General features: G+C 40.4%; 2 protein-coding genes across 4 annotated transcripts in view; one reads left to right on the forward strand and one right to left on the reverse strand.

Annotated features, from left to right (window-relative positions):
- Nucleotides 1-18,497, reverse strand: part of LOC110590109 (zinc finger protein 14 homolog) — a 525,303-nt gene that overhangs the window by 326,735 nt on the left and 180,071 nt on the right. For 2 of the 3 annotated variants that reach the window (XM_044922192.1, XM_044922191.1), the window contains exon 1: nt 21-29. The exons of the other annotated variant lie outside the window; for it this stretch is intronic. In XM_044922192.1, the coding sequence (XP_044778127.1) occupies nt 21-29 (9 nt within the window). Of the gene's footprint in view, nt 1-20; nt 30-18,497 lie in introns of those variants that run through there. 3 annotated transcript variants of the gene reach the window in all.
- Nucleotides 1-18,497, forward strand: part of LOC110590101 (zinc finger protein 382) — a 382,742-nt gene that overhangs the window by 104,315 nt on the left and 259,930 nt on the right. The gene's annotated exons all lie outside the window — the stretch shown is intronic.

Raw genomic sequence — 18,497 nt, forward strand, 5'->3', positions numbered from 1 at the left:
AGAAAAGAACATCAACTTACATGGGCCATGGTTTCGAAATGCAAGAACTGGTCAGTCCTTTGCAAGATTTCTCTTTTGGAGAATTGCAGAGCCCTGATAAGCCAGATCTGGAAGAAAAAAAAAGAGGCCATGAAATCAAATGTAACTCGGAGATCCCAAAATGACTTATGTTAATGAGATTTTTTCTTTTCCCTTCCTACTTCCTAACTATTCTCCACCACTATAGCCACCCTGATCCCATACTCACAACAACTAGAGGAGACTGTAAGAAGTCTGAAGAAATCCAAGCCCTGAGAAGATCCAGCTGAACAATGATGCGTTTGGTATAGAAGCCTGAATATTTCGGAGGAGGATTCCCCATCTGACAATGTAGATCTGGTCCTGACGTTGGACTCCTCCTCTCTCCAGTACTTTTCAGGGCTGAGAAAGGGCCATACCACCCATATACAGCCTCTTGAGCCCCCAGGATCCTGCCTGAACTTCCTAAATACGAAGCCTGAAAACCACACAGACTGAGGCTGGCAGCTGCTGCCACTGGCCTTTCCCCAGCCCAAACAACTCACTACCCTGTTTCCCAATCAGGACCTCTCACACCGTGACATCCTTTGCACCACCCCCCTCTCATACTATGACCACTGCACTTAGTCAACAACATTCATGGAGAACTGTTACGTGATGGGTGCTTTACGTACATCACCCCATGACCCTCAGCACTGCTCTGCTATGTATTTCTTCTCATCTCTCAGTGGATCAGGAAACCAACGCTCAGGGGTGAAATCATTTGCCCAAATTCACAATGATTAAGTGGCAAAGCTTTGTTCTGAGTTCACATTTCTCTAACTAAAAAATCATCTTTCAACTTTGGTTTTTGCCTCTGAAGACTAGATTTCTACTTCACTGAGAGGAACCTGAGCAAGGGCAATTCACTAAAAAAAAAAAAAAAAAAAAAAAAAATAACCTTTCAAAAGATACTAAGCATCACTACTAATTAACGAGATGTGTGTAAAACACACACACACAAATTATATTCTTACAGTGTCAGGGCTGGGAGGTCTAAAAGACTGATGATGGGGCGCCTGGGTGGCTCAGTTGGTTAAGCGACTGCCTTCGGCTCAGGTCATGATCCTGGAGTCCTGGGATCGAGTCCCGCATCGGGCTCCCTGCTCGGCAGGGAGCCTGCTTCTCCCTCTGACCCTCCCCCCTCTCATGTGCTCTCTGTCTCTCTCATTCTCTCTGTCTCAGATAAATAAATAAAATCTTTAAAAAAAAAAAAAAAGACTGATGATGTCCCAGATTAGCAAGGTCACGAGGAAATGGGCACTGTGTTGGACCAAATTTAGAACTATGTGAAGCAGCATTTAAACGTTATAACCCTGTAAACCCTATGAACCAGTTCCCAGAACTCCACTTCTAAGACTAAAGAAACTATTTGCACATGTATATAAAGATATTGGCAGAGGTATGCTGACAGGTATGGTTTACAATGAATAAAAGCTGAAAAGAATCTAACTGGGGAAATGATTAAATAGTAGTGCATCTGTATCACTGAAAACCAGGCACATACTAAAACGTGATGATGTTGCCCTAATTTTGATGAAATGGGTGAAGCCAGTGTGTTTAAAAAAAAAAAATCCCATGGGGCACCTGGGTGGGTTAGTTGGTTAAGCGTCGGACCCTTGATCTTAGCTCAGGTCCCGATCTCAGGGTCGTGAGTTTGAACCCCTAGTTGGGCTCCACACTAGGTGTGGAGCCTACTTAAAAAAAAAATTAAATCAATCAATCAATCAATCCCAACATGTGTGGCATTAAATTCTTGTGACAGAAAAAAAATCACATATATGCCTAGAAGGACCTGTTAAAATGTTTACAGGAACAGCCAGCAACACTCACCACCATATTAAACACAGTGTGAACCTAACATACACAACTATGCCAAATAAGGCAAAAATTTCCCCATTTCAAGGTTTTCTTTAAGTCTTCTGTTGAACTGAGAAAAAAGCCCAGGATACTCTAAGAACAGCTGTTCTTTTTTCCTGAGTGACTTTTCTCTCTCTCTTTTTTTTTTAAGATTTTATTTATTTATTTGACAGAGAGAGACACAGTGAGAGAGGGAACACAAGCAGGGGGAGTGGGAGAGGGAGAAGCAGGCTTCCCGCTGAGCAGGGAGCCCGACACGGGGCTCGATCCCAGGACCCTGGGATCATGACCTGAGCCGAAGGCAGATGCTTAACTGACTGAGCCACCCAGGTGCCCCAAGTGACTTTCAGAATACAAATCTCAGCTCTGCTAGTTATTAACTGTGATCTTGGACATGTTACTTAACTTTTCAGCCTTAGTCACCTCCCATAAAAAAAGGTGGTAATTATAGATTCTATCTCAAAAGGTTGTTATGAGGATTAAATAAGACATCACATATAATAAAGCACTTCAAGTAGCAAATAAACATTAAATAAAAGTCAGTTATATCGGGCGCCTGGGTGGCTCAGATGATTAAGCGTCTGCCTTCGGCTCAGGTCATGATCCCAGGATCCTGGGATCGAGTCCCGCATCGGGCTCCCTGCTCAGCGGGGAGCCTGCTTCTCCCTCTGCCTCTCTCTCTCTGTCTCTTACGAATAAATAAAATCTTGGGCACCTGGGTGGCTCAGTCGTTAAGCGTCTGCCTTCGGCTCAGGTCATGATCCCAGGGTCCTAGGATCGAGCCCCGCATCGGGCTCCCTGCTCAGCGGGAAGCCTGCTTCTCCCTCTCCCACTCCCCCTGCCTGTGTTCCCTCTCTCGCTGTGTCTCTCTCTGTCAAATAAATAAATAAAATCTTTAAAAATAATAATAATAATTTAAAAAAATAAATAAATAAAATCTTAAAAAAAAAAGTCAGTTATATCACTGAAGATGAAGAATATTACATACTTTTCCCCAGAATTATTAAAGAAAATTCTCTTCTGCTCTTTCCTTCTTCCATAAAAATTTGAGCTTCTCAGCCTTGCTCTCTTATAATGCTAGCTAATAAATTTCAAACTTCACATTGATAAGCAATTCCTCCTGATTAACAACAATTTACAAAAGGGGGTTCGTGGATGGATGAAGCCAATGTGGGGAAATCCTCACAATTTTTGGATCTGGGTGATGAGAAAAAAGATGGAATTACAACATAATAGTAACAATTAAATCTACTGAGCACTTATTATGTGTCAAGCATTATCTTAGGGCTTTATATATATTAATTCATCTATTCATAGCAATCCTATACAGCAGTTTCTATCATTATCTTCTCACAGATGAAGGAACTATGGCACAGCGATGAAATAAATTACCCCAATTTCACCCACCTCTAATGGGGTAGTTTTAGGACCAGAACACTGGTAATTTAGCTCCATAACTAAACTGCCTCTCATAAGAACACATAAATAATATGGCCTGACCACTCATGCTGTCAAAAACTTCAACCCATTTCTCAAATTTCTACTAACATCTTCCATTCCCTTCCCTTGTTAACACAGACCTCTCCATTAAAAACCCTGTCACATTTCAACTCCTTAAAAGCCTCAAAAGCAGAAAACCCTGTCACCAATCAAACTATCTCCTACCTTTGCCTGCTTCTGAATTCAGGGCAGTGGTGAAGATCAAAGACACCTAGCATATGATTCTAACTAAACTGTAATCCTCTCAACAAATCAAAGCCTAAAATAAAGCTCTGCAGTTGGCCTCCCCCATTCAGGAGGTTTATTTGCAAACCATTTAAATGATTAGAAAGAAACGGCTCACAGAAGGAATTAAATGATTGCCAAATGTTCATGTGAATACCCACTGGACAGGAGGCAGGAGGTAACCTCATCACCCCTATCATTCACTGGGAAAAAAGAGCAAAGCACCAGGTCTACGGATAGGATATTTCCCGAGTTAAAGCCTAACCAGCTAAAGACTACCTGCAACAAGCCTGTATAATCCAACAAAATCACATTTATTGACTCAAGAGAAGGAGGAAATTCTACAGGAAGGGTTGGAATGCAATGGAAGAGAAGAAAAGCTCTTCTGTAAAGGGTTGAGTTCCAACTGAAGGATTTTGAAGGATGTATGGGAAGCAGGGAACAATTCCGGAATGGTTGCGGTTTCTGAGATGAGGGATTAATTGGAGAGTAAGGGTTATCTTGAAGGGAGGGTAGTTTAGCAATTGGGTATCTCCAGTAATAAAATAAAAAATGGCAAAGCGAGTCTGGAGCATCACTGGTAAAACAGCTGTAATCTTTCAAAGAGGGAGTTGTTACAGCATTTCACAATTGCATGAAATAATACTTTCTATTAATTTTGCAGCTGGCTTTCCCTGTCTCTTCTCTCCCAGCGTGATTAAAGCAAGGGCTGCTTTTTTCTCTTTTCAGTCCGCACTGATTTTCACCATTCTTTTCCAGGAGATGCAAAAATAAAAGTTACATTTCGCGGAACAAAGAAGATATAGACATACAAATGCTTATCTCCTCCTTTCTTTCTCCTTCCTAAAGATCAGCAGGATTGGGGAAAAGAGACGGGAATCTTGAGGCACTGAGGCTTTCTTGGCACTCAGCCCCGCCTGGCTAACTCAGAACACACCCCCGCTATCACACTTGCTCCCACCATCCACCACGCACATAACACGATGGAACTAAGAGGGAGTCCGGGGTAAAGCTCAGCCTTCCCGGTATCAGAGAAAGGCCGAGTACAAAGGCCAAGTCTGGAATCTGTCTCCGAAGTCATAGTAGTTTCCTTACGAGGGAGCTCTGATTAAGCTGTGGTTCTGAGACCTGCAGTTCTCAGGACTGCGTCTTTTTGTTGGGGGCCTTCACTCTGGGGTTCATACATCTAACTCGGAGCCATTCTGGGCCGAGGGATATGTGCAGCCCTTAAGCGGAAAGGGAAAGGACGCCCCGGGGCACCCGATGCCCAGTCAGCGTCACAAATTCCACAGTCACTGCAACCCGGTTCACACAGAGGCCCGCGCCGCCCCCGCGCCGCCCCCGCGCCGCCCCCGCGCCCATTTCCTCAATGCACGCGACCAACTCACCTCTCCGAGCCGACACCAGCAAGAAAGCCGGAAGGAAACTAGGAGCAGAGGCCTGTGGGAAATGTAGTCTTCGGTAGGGAGGGCCCGGCCCCGCCCCCAAATTCCTGCGCGGAGTGCGCAAGCGCGGGTGCTAGCTGGAGCTGAGGAGATCTCTGGGAGGCTCTTGGGGTTTAAGGGTTGGCTACCAGGGGAAGGGCTTCAAGGCTGCCCCGGACTGAAGGAAACGCGTTCTGGGAGCTTGGCGTCGTGTTTGTTGCTGAAAAATCCCTGGTAGGTCTTAGAAAGAAGTCTTGACACCAGCAAACACATAATATACGTACTAGGCGCACAGCAGGTGCTCAGTATATATGCCCAAGTAGAATGTGGATCTACATCAAGTACTCAATAAAAATATCCCCAAACCCTAGTAGAACGGGGAGCGGACGACACAGAAAGGTCGCTCGCGCTTGCTCGCTCTCCCTCCTTCCCTTCCTTCCTCTTCTCGTTTTTTTTTTTTTTTTTTCCTTCTTGCAGTTCTGAACAAATTGTTCTGTAAATTCTGTTAGGTTAAGGTGATCCATAAATTTGCCCCCCCCACCCCGTTATCGGCCATTTCTCTTTCCTCAGTTTTAGTTACCAGCCCCTCAACTGCCATCACCTCCTCTTTTGGTGAGGTCAATAGTAGCCTAATGCTGTGTTACAATGTGTACATCATTCACCTCACTTCCTTGCATTATTAGGCATTTTATCATCTCACGTCACAGAAGAAGGGTGAGTACGGCCCAATAAGTAAGATATTTTGAGAAAGAGAACACATTCACATAAGTTTTGTTGTATTATACAGCATATTGTTATAATTGTTCTATTTAATTATTATTTCTGTTAACCTCTTAGTGTGCCTAATTTATAAATTAAATTTTATTATAGGCATGTATGTATGGAAAGAAAAACAATATGGGGTTCATCTACCCTTCCAGGCATCCCCTGAGGGTCTTGAAATGTGTCCTCTGAGGATAAGGGGGGACTAATGAATTGCCATTCAGATGTCCTTTATCCTTACTGATTTTTTAAAATCTAGTAATTAGAGGTATGAGAGAAGTGTGTCTATTTCTGTTTTCCCTTTAGTTCTATCAGGTTTTACTTCAAGTATTTTCAAGCTCTGTTAAGTACTTATATTTATGTTTTTGTCTTCCTGATGAAGAGGATTGAAAAGTGAACATTAGGAAGATATCTTTGGAAGTCTTTCTCAAGGGAGTAATCATTGAATTTGTCATGTCCTGGGTTCATTAGGAAAGGAATAGGATAAGCCCACCAGGATTTATCCACCACTGCAGCATCCTCCCCATCTCAAATGTTTTGATACAGTAGTTAATTGATAGAAGAAGTTGTTCTTCTCTCAAGAATATAAAACTTAAAAAAAGAATACAAAACTTTAGAAATTATTTAAAAATGTTGAGGCGGGGCGCCTGGGTGGCTCAGTTGGTTAAGCGACTGCCTTCGGCTCAGGTCATGGTCCTGGAGTCCCAGGATCAAGTCCCGCATCGGGCTCCCTGCTCGGCGGGGAGTCTGCTTCTCCCTCTGACCCTCCTCCCTCTCATGCTCTCTGTCTCTCATTCTCTCTGTCTCAAATAAATAAATAAAATCTTTAAAAAAAAAAAATGTTGCGGCCAATCTTATTTTGCAAATAGAATATATATGAAGTAGGAGATACATGAAAACTACAATTCTGGATTTGTCTATTTCTCCCTTGAGTTGGTTCAGTTTTTGCTTCACGTATTTTGAAGCTCAATTGTATAGTATATTCACATTTATGATTGTCTTCCCTGTGAATTGACCCTTCTATTATGAAACGTTTTTCTGTGTCTCGTCTTAATGTCTATTTTGTCTAGTATTAGTATAGTCAGTCTAGTTTTTTTTTTTTTTTTTTAAGATTTTTATTTTATTTTGACAGAGAGACACAGCGAGAGAGGGAGCACAAGCAGGGGGCATGGGAGAGGGAGAAGCAGGCTTCCCGCCGAGCAGGGAGCCCGATGTGGGGCTCGATCCCAGAACCCTGGGACCATGACCTGAGCCGAAGGCAGACGCTTAACGACTGAGCCACCCAGGTGCCCCTCAGTCTAGTTTTCTTATGCTTACTGCTTGGCTGGTATATCTTTTTCCATTTTTTCCCCTTGAATCTACCTGTGATTTTATATTTAAAATACGTTTCTGGTAGATCTCATGTAATTTTTTTAAAAAGATTATTTATTTATTTATTTGACAGAGAGAGAGAGATAGCGGGAGAGGGAACACAAGCAAAGGGAGTGGTAGAGGGAACACAAGCAAAGGGAGTGGGAGAGGGAGAAACAGGCCTCCCGCTGAGCAGGGAGCCTGATGCGAGGCTCCCCTGGGATCATGACCAGAGCCAAAGGCAGATGCTTAACGACTGAGCCACCCAGGCGCCCCAATTTCATGTAATTTGGGTTTCACATTTTTTATCCAGTGTGACAGTCTCTGGCTTTTCATTGAAATACTTAGTCCATTTATATTTATGTAATTAATAATTTGGTTGGATTTATATTTACTATTTGGTTGGTTTCTATTTGCCACATTTTTAAATTAACTATCCTTTTTTTGGAGAATTGATCAATTTTTTCTGATATATTTGAATTTTTCTGTTGGCTCTTTACTATACCTTCCTGCATCTTGTTAGAGGTTGCTGTAGGGATTAAAATATGCATCCTTATTAAACATAGTTTACTTAGAATTAATATTGTACTACTCCATGTAAAATATAAGAGCCTTGTAAACATTATCATTTCATTTACAATTCTTATTCTTTGTCCTACTGTTGTCATGATTTTTCCAGCTACATACATTATAAACCCCACTACACAGTGTTGCATTATTTTGCTTTAAACAGTCATATATATTAATAACATTTAAAGAAGAAAACATACTTTGTATTTATTTTATATTGACCATAATTGATGTTCTTCCTTCCTTCCTATTGGGACTGTATTTTCATCTAAAGTCAATTCTCTTCAACCTGAAGAATTTCCTTTACTATTTTCTAAACTGCAGTTCTGCTAGTTATAATCTAAATTTAAATTATCTGACTATATCTTTATTTCTTTTTTTTTTTTTAAAGATTTTATTTATTTATTTGACAGAGAGAGAGACACAGTGAGAGAGGGAACACAAGCATGGGGAGTGGGAGAGGGAGAAGCAGGCTTCCCGCGGAGCAGGGAGCCGGATGCAGGGCTCAATCCCAGGACCTGGAATCATGACCTGAGCCAAAGGCAGACGCTTAACGACTGAGCCACCCAGGCGCCCCTGACTATATCTTTATTTCATCTTCATTTTAAAAGCATATTTTCTGGGCGCCTGGGTGGCTCAGTTGGTTGGGCGACTGCCTTCGGCTCAGGTCATGATCCTGGAGTCCTAGGATCGAGTCCCACATCGGGCTCCCTGCTCAGCAGGGAGTCTGTTTCTCCCTCTGACTCTCCCTCCTCTCATGTGCTCTCTCTCTCATTCTCTCTCTCAAATAAATAAATAAAATCTTTTAAAAAAAAAAAGCATATTTTCTCTGGAAATAAAATTCTAAGTTGACATACTTTTCCTTAGCGCTTTAAAGATATTATTCCATGGTCTTTTGGTTACCGCTATTTCTAATTAAGTCAGCATTATTCATATTTTTGTTCCCCAATATTTTATGTATTGTTTTTCTCTATCTGATTATAAGATTTTCTATTTGTTGAATTTTGGTAGTTTTGGTCATAGTTTTTGTCCTACCACATTCTGTTAATCCTCTCATTCTAGAACTTTAGTTATAAGTCTTGTTCCAGAAGTACCTCTGTTTAGTTTTTTCAATCTTTTTCCTTTTTGTACTTCAGATTGAATCATTATTGATCTATCATGGTGATTACTGACTGTTTCTTCCGATGCCTCTCATCTGTTCTTATGTGCATTCAGTGAAATTTTCATCTCAGTTTTTTCAGTTGTGAAACTTCCATTTTCTTTTTTTCTTTTAAGATTTATTTATTTATTTAAGAGAGTGAGTGCGCAAGCGGGAGGAGGGGCAAAGGGAGATGGATAAGCAGACTCCTCACTGAGTGGGGAGCCCACACAGGGCATTATCCCAGGACCCTGAGATCATGACCTGAGCTGAAACCAAGAGCCAGCTGCTTAACCGACTGAGCCACCCAGGTGCCCCATAAAGCTTCCATTTTCAGTTCTATTTTATACATTCTGTTTTTCTGCAGAGGTTCCTATTGTTGACGCAAAATGAACAAACCTTTTAGAATCTCTAAGAAAGAGAGTTTTATCTGAGCCCAAGTTAGGACAGCTGCCCAGGAAACATGCTTTTCACAGGAAAGAAAGTGCTCCAGAGAAAGAACAGTTTTTACAGGAATATATAGTTTTTTACATCTTGTAAAAGCTCAAAAGATTATAATTAGCATATAGGCAGGAATCACAAATTTTAATGTCAAGGAATGCAGGGATTAGGAGCATTGATCAATAAATATCTCAAGGAGAAGATGGTTCTCCTTTAGGCTACTCATTCACAAAGCAGATGTACAATGCAAACATGGCTGATCATAAATCAGACTTTTGGTTTGAACAAAGTTTATATATAGTCATGCTGACTTAGAAAGAAATCTTAAATGGCTTCCTTTGTGTATCAGGCCTCTAGAGAGTTTGTCTCTCATCATTGTCCATTTATTCGTTATCAAAGGAAATTCTTCAGGTTGAAGAGAATTGACTTTAGATGAAAATACAGTCCCAACAGGAAGGAAGGAAGAACATCAGTTATGGTCAATATAAAATGTCCATATTTTCCATTAAGTTAATAAACATATTTATACTACCTTCTAATTCCGGTATCTGGGTAATCCCAAGTTCTATTTCTATTGAATGCTTTTTTTTCCTGCTTATGGATCACATTTTCCAGCTTTTTTGAATGCCTAGTCATTTTTTATTGTATACTGTACATCATGGATACTATGTTGTTGAGAGTTTGGATTTTGTTATCTTACTTTCAAGAATATTGATTTTTTGGGCGCCTGGGTGGCTCAGTTGGTTAAGCGACTGCCTTCGGCTCAGGTCATGATCCTGGAGTCCCTGGATCGAGTCCCGCATCGGGCTCCCTGCTCGGCAGGGAGTCTGCTTCTCCCTCTGACCCTCCTCCCTCTCATGCTCTCTGTATCTCATTCTCTCTGTCTCAAATAAATAAATAAAATCTTTAAAAAAAAAAAAAAAAAAGAATATTGATTTTTTTATAGCAGCCAGTTAATTTTCTGGCAAATCAGTTTGATCCTTTCAAGGCCTACTTTGAAGCTTCTGGTAGATTTAGAGTAGCTTTGCTTTAGGTCTAACTTAGCCCTACACTTAAAATGTGTACTTTCTAGGGTATTAGCAAACTACCAGGGTTTTCAGAAGTGTTTATCCACTCTACGTGTTTTGAATTTCCTGTTTCCCAGTACTGTGTAACTTCTAGAATCACCGTTCAGCTCACAGCTCTCCAGCAGTTGTTCTCTGCTAGGTTATGTGGAGTCTCCCTGCACATGCACAACTTAGTATTAAAATTTTAAGAAAATTCCTATGCACAGTTCTGGGACTCTTCTTTGCAGAGAACTGTTCTCTTGATCCTACCCCATAAATTCCAGCCACCTGAGCCTTCCCAAATAGTTTCATAATATAACTTGAAATCCGGAATTGTGATGCCTCCAGATATGCTTTCCTTTTCTTTTTAGATTTTATTTATTTATTTGACAGAGAGAGACACAGCGAGAGAGGGAATACAAGCAAGGGGAGTGGGAGAGGGAGAAGCAGGCCTCCCGCCGAGCAGGGAGCCCGATGTGGGGCTCGATCCCGGGACCCTGGGATCATGACCTGAGCCGAAGGCAGACGCTTAATGACTGAGCCACCCAGGCGCCCACGCTTTCTTTTTCAAGATTGATTTGGCTATTCGGGTTCTTTTGTGGTTCCATACAAATTTTAGGATTGTTTGTTCTAGCTCTGTGAAAAATGCTGTTGGTATTTTGGTAGGGATTGCACTAACTGTGTAGATTGTTTTTCCAATCTATGAACATGGAATGTCTTTCCATTTCCTTCTGTCATCTTTAATTTCTTTCATCAGTATTTTATAGTTTTCAGAGTACAGGTCTTTCACCTCTTTGGTTAGGTTTATCCTAGGTATCTTACTATTTTTGGTGTAATTTTAAATGTTTTTTTTTTTTAATTTCTCTTTCTGCTTCTTCATTGGTGTATGAAATGCAACAGATTTCTGTAGATTCATTTTTTATTCTGCCACATTACTGAATTCATTGATCAGTTCTAGCAGTTTTTGGGTAGAGTCTTTTGGGTTTTCTTTATATAGTATCACATCATCTGCAAATACTGAAAGTTGTACTTCTTCCTTACTGACTTGGATACCTTTTTTGTTGTTGTTGTTGTCTAGATTGCTGTGGCTAGGACTTACAGTACTATGTTGAATAAAAGTGGTGAGAGTGGACAACCTTATCTTGTTCCTGACCTTAGTTAGGGGAAAGGCTCTCAGTTTTTCCCATTGAAGTTGATGTTAGCTGTGGGTTTCTCATATATGGCCTTTATTATGTTGAGATATGTTCCTTTTAAACCTACTTTGTTGAGTGTTTTTTAAATGAATGAATGTTGTACTCTGTCACATGCTTTTTCTGCATCTATTCAAATAAACATGATTCTTACCCTTCCTCTTATTGGTGTGATATATCATGTTGATTCATTTGTAAATATTGAACCCCTTGCAACCCAGGAATAAATCCCACTTGATCATGGTGAACAATTTTTTTAATGTATTGTTGTATTTGGTTTGCTAGTATTTTGTTGATGATTTTTACATCTATGTTCTTCAAAGATACTGGCCGATAGTTCTCTTTTTTTATGGTGTCTTTATCTGGTTTTGGTATCAGGGTAATGCTGGCCTCATAGAATGAATTGGAAGTTTTCCTTCCTTTTCTAGTTTTTGGAATATTTTGAGAAAAATAGGTATTAACTCTTCTTTAAATGTTTGGTAGAGGGCACCTGGGTGGCTCAGATGGTTAGGCGTCTGCCTTCGGCTCAGGTCATGATCCTGGGGTCCTGGGATTGAGTCCCGCGTTGGGCTCCCTGCTCAGCGGGGAGCCTGCTTCTCCCTCTGCTTCTCTCTGTCTGTCTCTTATGAATAAATAAATAAAATCTTTAAAAAAAAATTTAAAAAAAAATGTTTGGTAGAATTTGCCTGTGAAGCCATCTGTTCCTGGACTTTTGTTTTTTGGGAGTTTTTTGATTACTGATTCAGTTTCATTGCTGGTAATCAGTCTGTTCAAATTTTCTATTTCTTCTTGCTTCAGTTTTGGTAGGTTATATGTTTCTAGGAATTTATCCATTTCTTCTAGGTTGTCCAATTTGTTGGCATATAGTTTTTAATAATATTCTGGTTTTTATAATTTTTTAAAAGATTTTAGTTATTTATTTGACAGAGAGAGAGAGCACAAGTAAGGGGAGTGACAGGCAGAGGGAGAAGCAGGCTCCCCGCTGAGCAGGGAGCCTGATGCGGGACTCAATCCCAGGACCTGGATGGAGATCATGACCTGAGCTGAAGGCAGACGCTCAACTGACTGAGCCACCCAGGTGCCCCAGTTTTTCATAATATTCTAATTATTTGTATTTCTGTGGTGTTGGTTATTTCTACTCTCTCATCTTTAATTTTATATTTATTTGGGTCCTTTCTTTTTTTTTCCTTGCTAAGTCTGGCTAGAGGTTTATCAATTTTATTGGTATTTTCAAAGAACCAGCTCTTGGCTTCATTGATCTGTTCTGTTGTGTTTTTAGTTTCTGTATCATTTATTCCTGCTCTACTCTTTATTATTTCCTTCCTTCTGCTGGTTTTAGGTTTTGTTTGTTACTCTTTCTAGCTCCTTTAGGTGTAGAGTTGGTTATTTGAGATTTTTCTTGCTTCTTGAGGTAGGCCTTAATTGCAATAAACTTCCCTCTTAGAAACTGCCTTTGCTGCATCCCAAAGGTTTTGAACCATTGTGTTTTTATTTTCATTTGTTTCCATGTACTTTTTAAATTTCTTTTATATCCTGATTAACCCATCAATTGTTTAGTAGCATGTTATTTGACCTTCATGTATTTGTGGTCTTTCCAGGTTTTTTCTTGTGGTTGACTTCTAGTTTCATAACATTGTGGTCAGAAAAGATGCATGGTATGATTTTGATCCTTTTGAATTGTTTGAGGTTTGTTTTTTGGCCTAATATGTGATCTATTTTGGAGAATGTTCCATGTACACTTGAAAAGAATGTGTATTCTGCTGTTTTAGGATAGAATGTTCTGAATATATCTGTTAAATCCATCTGGTCCAGTGTGTCACTCTAAGCCATTGTTAACTTGTTGACTTTCTGCATAGATGATCTGTCCATTGATATAAGTGGGGTGTTAAAGTCCCCTACTATTATTGTATTTATTATCAATTAGTTCCTTTATGTTTGTTATTAACTGTTTTATGTTTGAGTGCTCCCATGTTGGGTGCATAAATATTTACAATTGTTATATCTTCTTGTTGGATTTTCTCTTTATTATTATACAGTGTTCTTTCTCTTGTTACAGTCTTTGTTTTAAAGTGTATTTTGTTGGGCCACCTGGGTGGCTCAGTTGGTTAAGTAAGCATCTGCCTTCCGTTCAGGTCATGATCCCAGAGTCCTGGGATCAAGCCCTGTGTGGGGGCTCCCTGCTTAGCAGGGAGCCTGCTTCTCCCTCTCCCTCTGCTGTTCCCCCTTCTTGTGCTCTCTCATTTGCAATCTCTCTCTCAAATAAATAAATAAAATCTCTTTTTAAAAAGTGTATTTTGTCCATTATAAGTATTACCACTCCAGATTCCTTTTGACATCCATTTGCATAATAAATATTTTCACATCCCCTCACTTTCAATCTGCAGGTGTCTTTAGGTCTAAAATGAGTCTCTTGCAGGCAGCATATGGATGGGTCTTTATTTTTTTTATCCATTTTGTCACCCTATGTCTTTTGACTGGAACATTTAGTCCATTTACATTCCTAGTAATTACTGATAGAAATGTATTTATTGCCATTTTATTACTTGTTTTGTGGTTGTTTCTGAAGGTTTTTCTCTGATCCTTTCTTGTCTTTCTTTTGTGGTTTGCTGGGGGGTTTTTTTGTGGCTACCATTAGGTTTGTATATAACATCTTCTACATATAGCAGTCTGTATTAAGTTGATGGTCATTTAAGTTTGAAGCCATTCTTTACTCCTCTTCTCTGCATGTTTCAGGTATATGATGTCATATTTTACATCTTTTTGTTTTGTGAGTTCCTTGCCTGATTTTTCACAGAAATACTCATTTTTACTGCTTTTGTGTTTCCTACCTTCATACTGTCATTTTTGGTTTCTCCTTTCCACTGAAAGAGTCTTTTAATATTTCTTGCAGGGCTGGTTTAGTGGTCATGAATTCTTTTAGTTTTGCTTGTCTGGGAAACTCTTGATCTCTCCTTCTCTTCTGAATGATTGCCTTTGTATTAGAGTATAGAGTATTCTTGGCTGCAGATTTTTCCCATTCAGCACTTTGAATATATCATGCCACGCCTTTCTGGCTTGGAAAATCTGCTGATAGCCTTATGGGATTTCCTTTGTATGTAACTGTCTTCTTCTGTCTCGCTACTTTTATTTATTTTTTTAAAAGATTTTATTTATTTGAGGGAGTGTCCTCCACTCTTTTGTCAAGTCCTATAAGTATCCTTATGATCATTGCTTTAAATTTTCCATCAGGCATGTTACTTATATCTGTTTCACGATAAAAAATGGCGTTGTCCTATTTTTTATTTGGGACAAATTCCTGTGTCTTCTCATTTTGTCTAAGTCTCTGTACCTGTTTCTGTGTGTTAGGAAGGTCTACTACATCTCTTGTTCTTGAGGACAAGGGCTTCATGAAGAGGAGGTACTATATTCCCTTTCCATGTAGTGTCCCCTGTCCCTCTGGACCTGGTACTTCTGGGAGTGTCTCCAATGTGTGCTGCATGCACTCCGCTGTTGTGTCCTGGCCACTTTATCCTTCAGGTCAGTCATCTGCAGAGACTCTCTTTGCCTGTTGTGGGCAGTGTTTGGTCCCTGACCTGAATGTGGTGCATTTTATTTTTTTATGTTTATTTTTTTAAATATTTTATTTATTTATTTGACAGAGAGAGAGAGTGAGCACAAGCAGGGAGAGTGGCAGGCAGAGGGAGAGGGAGAAGCAGACTCCCCACTGAGCAGGGAGCCCGATGCAGGGGCTCGATCCCAGGACCCTGGGATTATGACCCGAGCCGAAGGCAGATGCTTAACTGACTGAGCCACCCAGGCGCCCTGAATGTGGTTCATTTTAACTAGGTGTGCTCTGGTCTGCTTGTGAAATGAGACCTATCACTGCCGTCATGGGAAATGAGGCCTCACAAAACTCCCAGGTCAAGAGACATGGTATTGAGCCAGTCTTCTGGGGAAGGGGGCATGCCAAGCTGGGACTGAGGACAGTGTGACTGGGAAGGGTGCAGGGAGGTGGGGTTTGGTGTAAGCAGTTAGGTAGTGAGTATGGGTGCCTGGGTGGTTTCCTTAGGTGGCCCTGTGCTTATGCTGACCGATGGCTGAGGGAAATGATGCCTGACAATTCCTTTCTTCCCAGAGAGCTCTCTGTGAACACTGCCTCTCTGGGACGCTCCAAGATGAGCAGTAACCTCCCCACCAGGTACCCCAGGAGCTCTTCAGATTGCTGTTTCCATGCTCTATGTCTGTGGGCTGTGTGCCTTACTTTTCCCCCAAGAACAGCCCCAATGCCCTCCAAGCTCTCCTATAGCCAAGCATGCCGGTCTTTAAAACTCCAGGCATTAAGCCCCACAGGTTGCAAGAACTCATGAAATTTGGGCCTTCTCGGGGCGCCTGGGTGGCTCAATTGTTAAGCATCTGCCTTCGGCTCAGGTCATGATCCCAGGGTCCTGGGATCGAGCCCCACATTGGGCTCCCTGCTCAGCGGGAAGCCTGCTTCTCCCTCCCCCACTCCCTCTGCTTGTGTTCCCTCTCTCGCTGTGTCTCTCTCTGTCAAATAAATAAATAAAATCTTAAAAAAAAAAAAAAAAAGAAATTTGGGCCCTCTCGCTTTCCAAACCAATTGATGTGGGGATTCATTTTTCCTGTGCATTCCCCTGTGTGTTGGTCTATCTCTCACCCTTCTCTGCAACCATGGATCCCTTGCTGCTGCCATGACCACGATCTGTTTCTCTCCCAAGCTGCGTCTCCATACTTCCTTCTTCAGTGTGGCCTCTTCTCTGCCTTTAGTTGTGGAGTTTTTTCTGCCAGTCTTCAGATCGATTTCTGGGGTATTTAGGATGATATGATAGTTATGTAGTTGTATTTGTGAGCCTAGGGTCCTCCTATTCCACCACCATCTTTCCCTTCTTATCCACTCTTTTAATTTCCTTGTCCCACCCCATTTCTGCCTTAAAACCTTCCTATTTCCTATAGCTCCCTAGAGCTCCTTTCTACTTGCTAGATGGGATGCTGCCAGCTTCAGGAATCATGGAATAAAACCAATAGACCTTCAGATTTACTCAGTTGAATTTTGTTTTTTAACAACACACACATATATAATTATAGATATGTGTATATACTTGGGTTAGTATATACAAATATATTCTTTTGTCTGCTGAGAGGGCCTGGAAGCAATGACATCCCAGGGAAAATGAGCAATCTCTGTGCCCAGATCTTGGCTTCTAATACCATTCTAAAATGTAAGGAATAATAGCTCTTGGAGAAATGGCTGATTCTAGGACTGGGCAGAGAATATACAAAATAAGCCTGGAATATATTGTAGTACCAGCAAATAAAGGAAGTACTCAAAAACAAGATGATGGAACTTTGTCAAAGGGCCACAGGAGCCAACTGAAAGAGCTCACAATAGCCAAAGCTGGAACTATTTTGAGAAAAAAAAATAGTATGGTATAAAATAAATACCCATGAGTCCATCCTGATATAAATAAATGGTTGAATAAATAAACAGATGGGAGTTGGGGTGCCTGGCTGGCTCAGTCAGTAGAGCATGTGACCCTTGATCTCAGGGTTGTGAATTCGAGCCCCACAGGAGGCATAGAAATTACTTTTTTAAAAAATGAGAAAAAAAAATAGATGAGAGAATAGATAAATCTCCCATATAGAAGAATTCTAGATAATTTGTAGATTACCCCCTCTGCAGGTAGTTGGAGCATTACTTCCTACACATTAAGTGTGGGCTGTACATAGTGACTTTCTTCCATAGAGTAAAGTACAGGAAGGGGAAAAAGTAAATTTACAGTGGAGAAACCTGGCAAACACTTCCTCAGCTAGGTGTTTAAGGCTAACATCATCAGTGATAAGTTATGTTGATAGCATACCTTTGATATGATGTTTTGAGAATGGTAGTTGTGATCTTTCTCCCAAAAAATCCAAACCCCCAGTCTAACTAGGAGGAAAACATTAAACAATCCCAACTTTAGTGACATTCTATAAAATGTCAGTACTTCTCAAAACTGTCATGGACATCAAAAACAAGGACACTCAGAGAAACTGTCACAATCTTGAGGAGCATAAGGAGACAGGATGACTAAATGTATGTATCCTGGATGGGATTCTGGAACAGAAGAAGGACATTAGGTAAAAACTAAAGAAAATTGACCGGAGTATGGGGCTTTAGTTAATCATGTATCAATATTGATTCATTAGTTGTGATAATGTACCATAGTAATGTAAGATGTTAAGAAAAGGGGAAACTGGGTGCTCATTATTTGGAAACTGAACTGTTTTTGTAACTCTTCTGTAAATCTAAAACCATTCTAAAAGAAAAAGATTGTTTAAAACAAAGTCTGAGGCTATAAAAGAATTAATTTAATCATTTTAATTTTAAATCTTTAATTGTAATTTAATTGTAAATCTTAATTTTAATTAAGAACAAGTGAAAAGTTAGATTTATTATAATGACACCAGAGTATTTCAAGGATCCCAATAGCAGAAAGTGGCCAGACCTCAGGAATTTGGAACAAAGCCTTTAAAACTCAATTAAGCCTCTAAATCTCCCACCATACCTCAGTTCCCCACTCCCTGAAATATTAAAAAAGAAAACATATGCATAAAACCAGATTAATCTCCAAAAGAGCAGACCGGGCTTTTTTTTATTCTAAAAGCTTAATCCGATTTTATGCATTCTTTTTCCTTCCTGAGAAAATGGAGACAGTGGCAGAAACGATAGAAAAATCAAGCTGGGGCGCCTGGGTGGCTCAGTCAGTTAAGCATCTATCTGCCTTTGGCTCAGGTTGTGATCCTAGAGTCCTGGGATTGAGCCACCCTGAGTTGGGCTCTCTGCTCAGCAGGGAGTCTGCTTCTCCCTCTGCCTTTCCTGCTACTTGTGCTCTCTTGTGCTCTCCCTCTCTTAAATAAATAAATAAATAAATAAATAAATAAATAAATAAATAAATAA

The sequence above is a fragment of the Neomonachus schauinslandi genome, chromosome 16, assembly GCF_002201575.2.
Source record: "Neomonachus schauinslandi chromosome 16, ASM220157v2, whole genome shotgun sequence".
Taxonomy (NCBI): domain Eukaryota; kingdom Metazoa; phylum Chordata; class Mammalia; order Carnivora; family Phocidae; genus Neomonachus; species Neomonachus schauinslandi.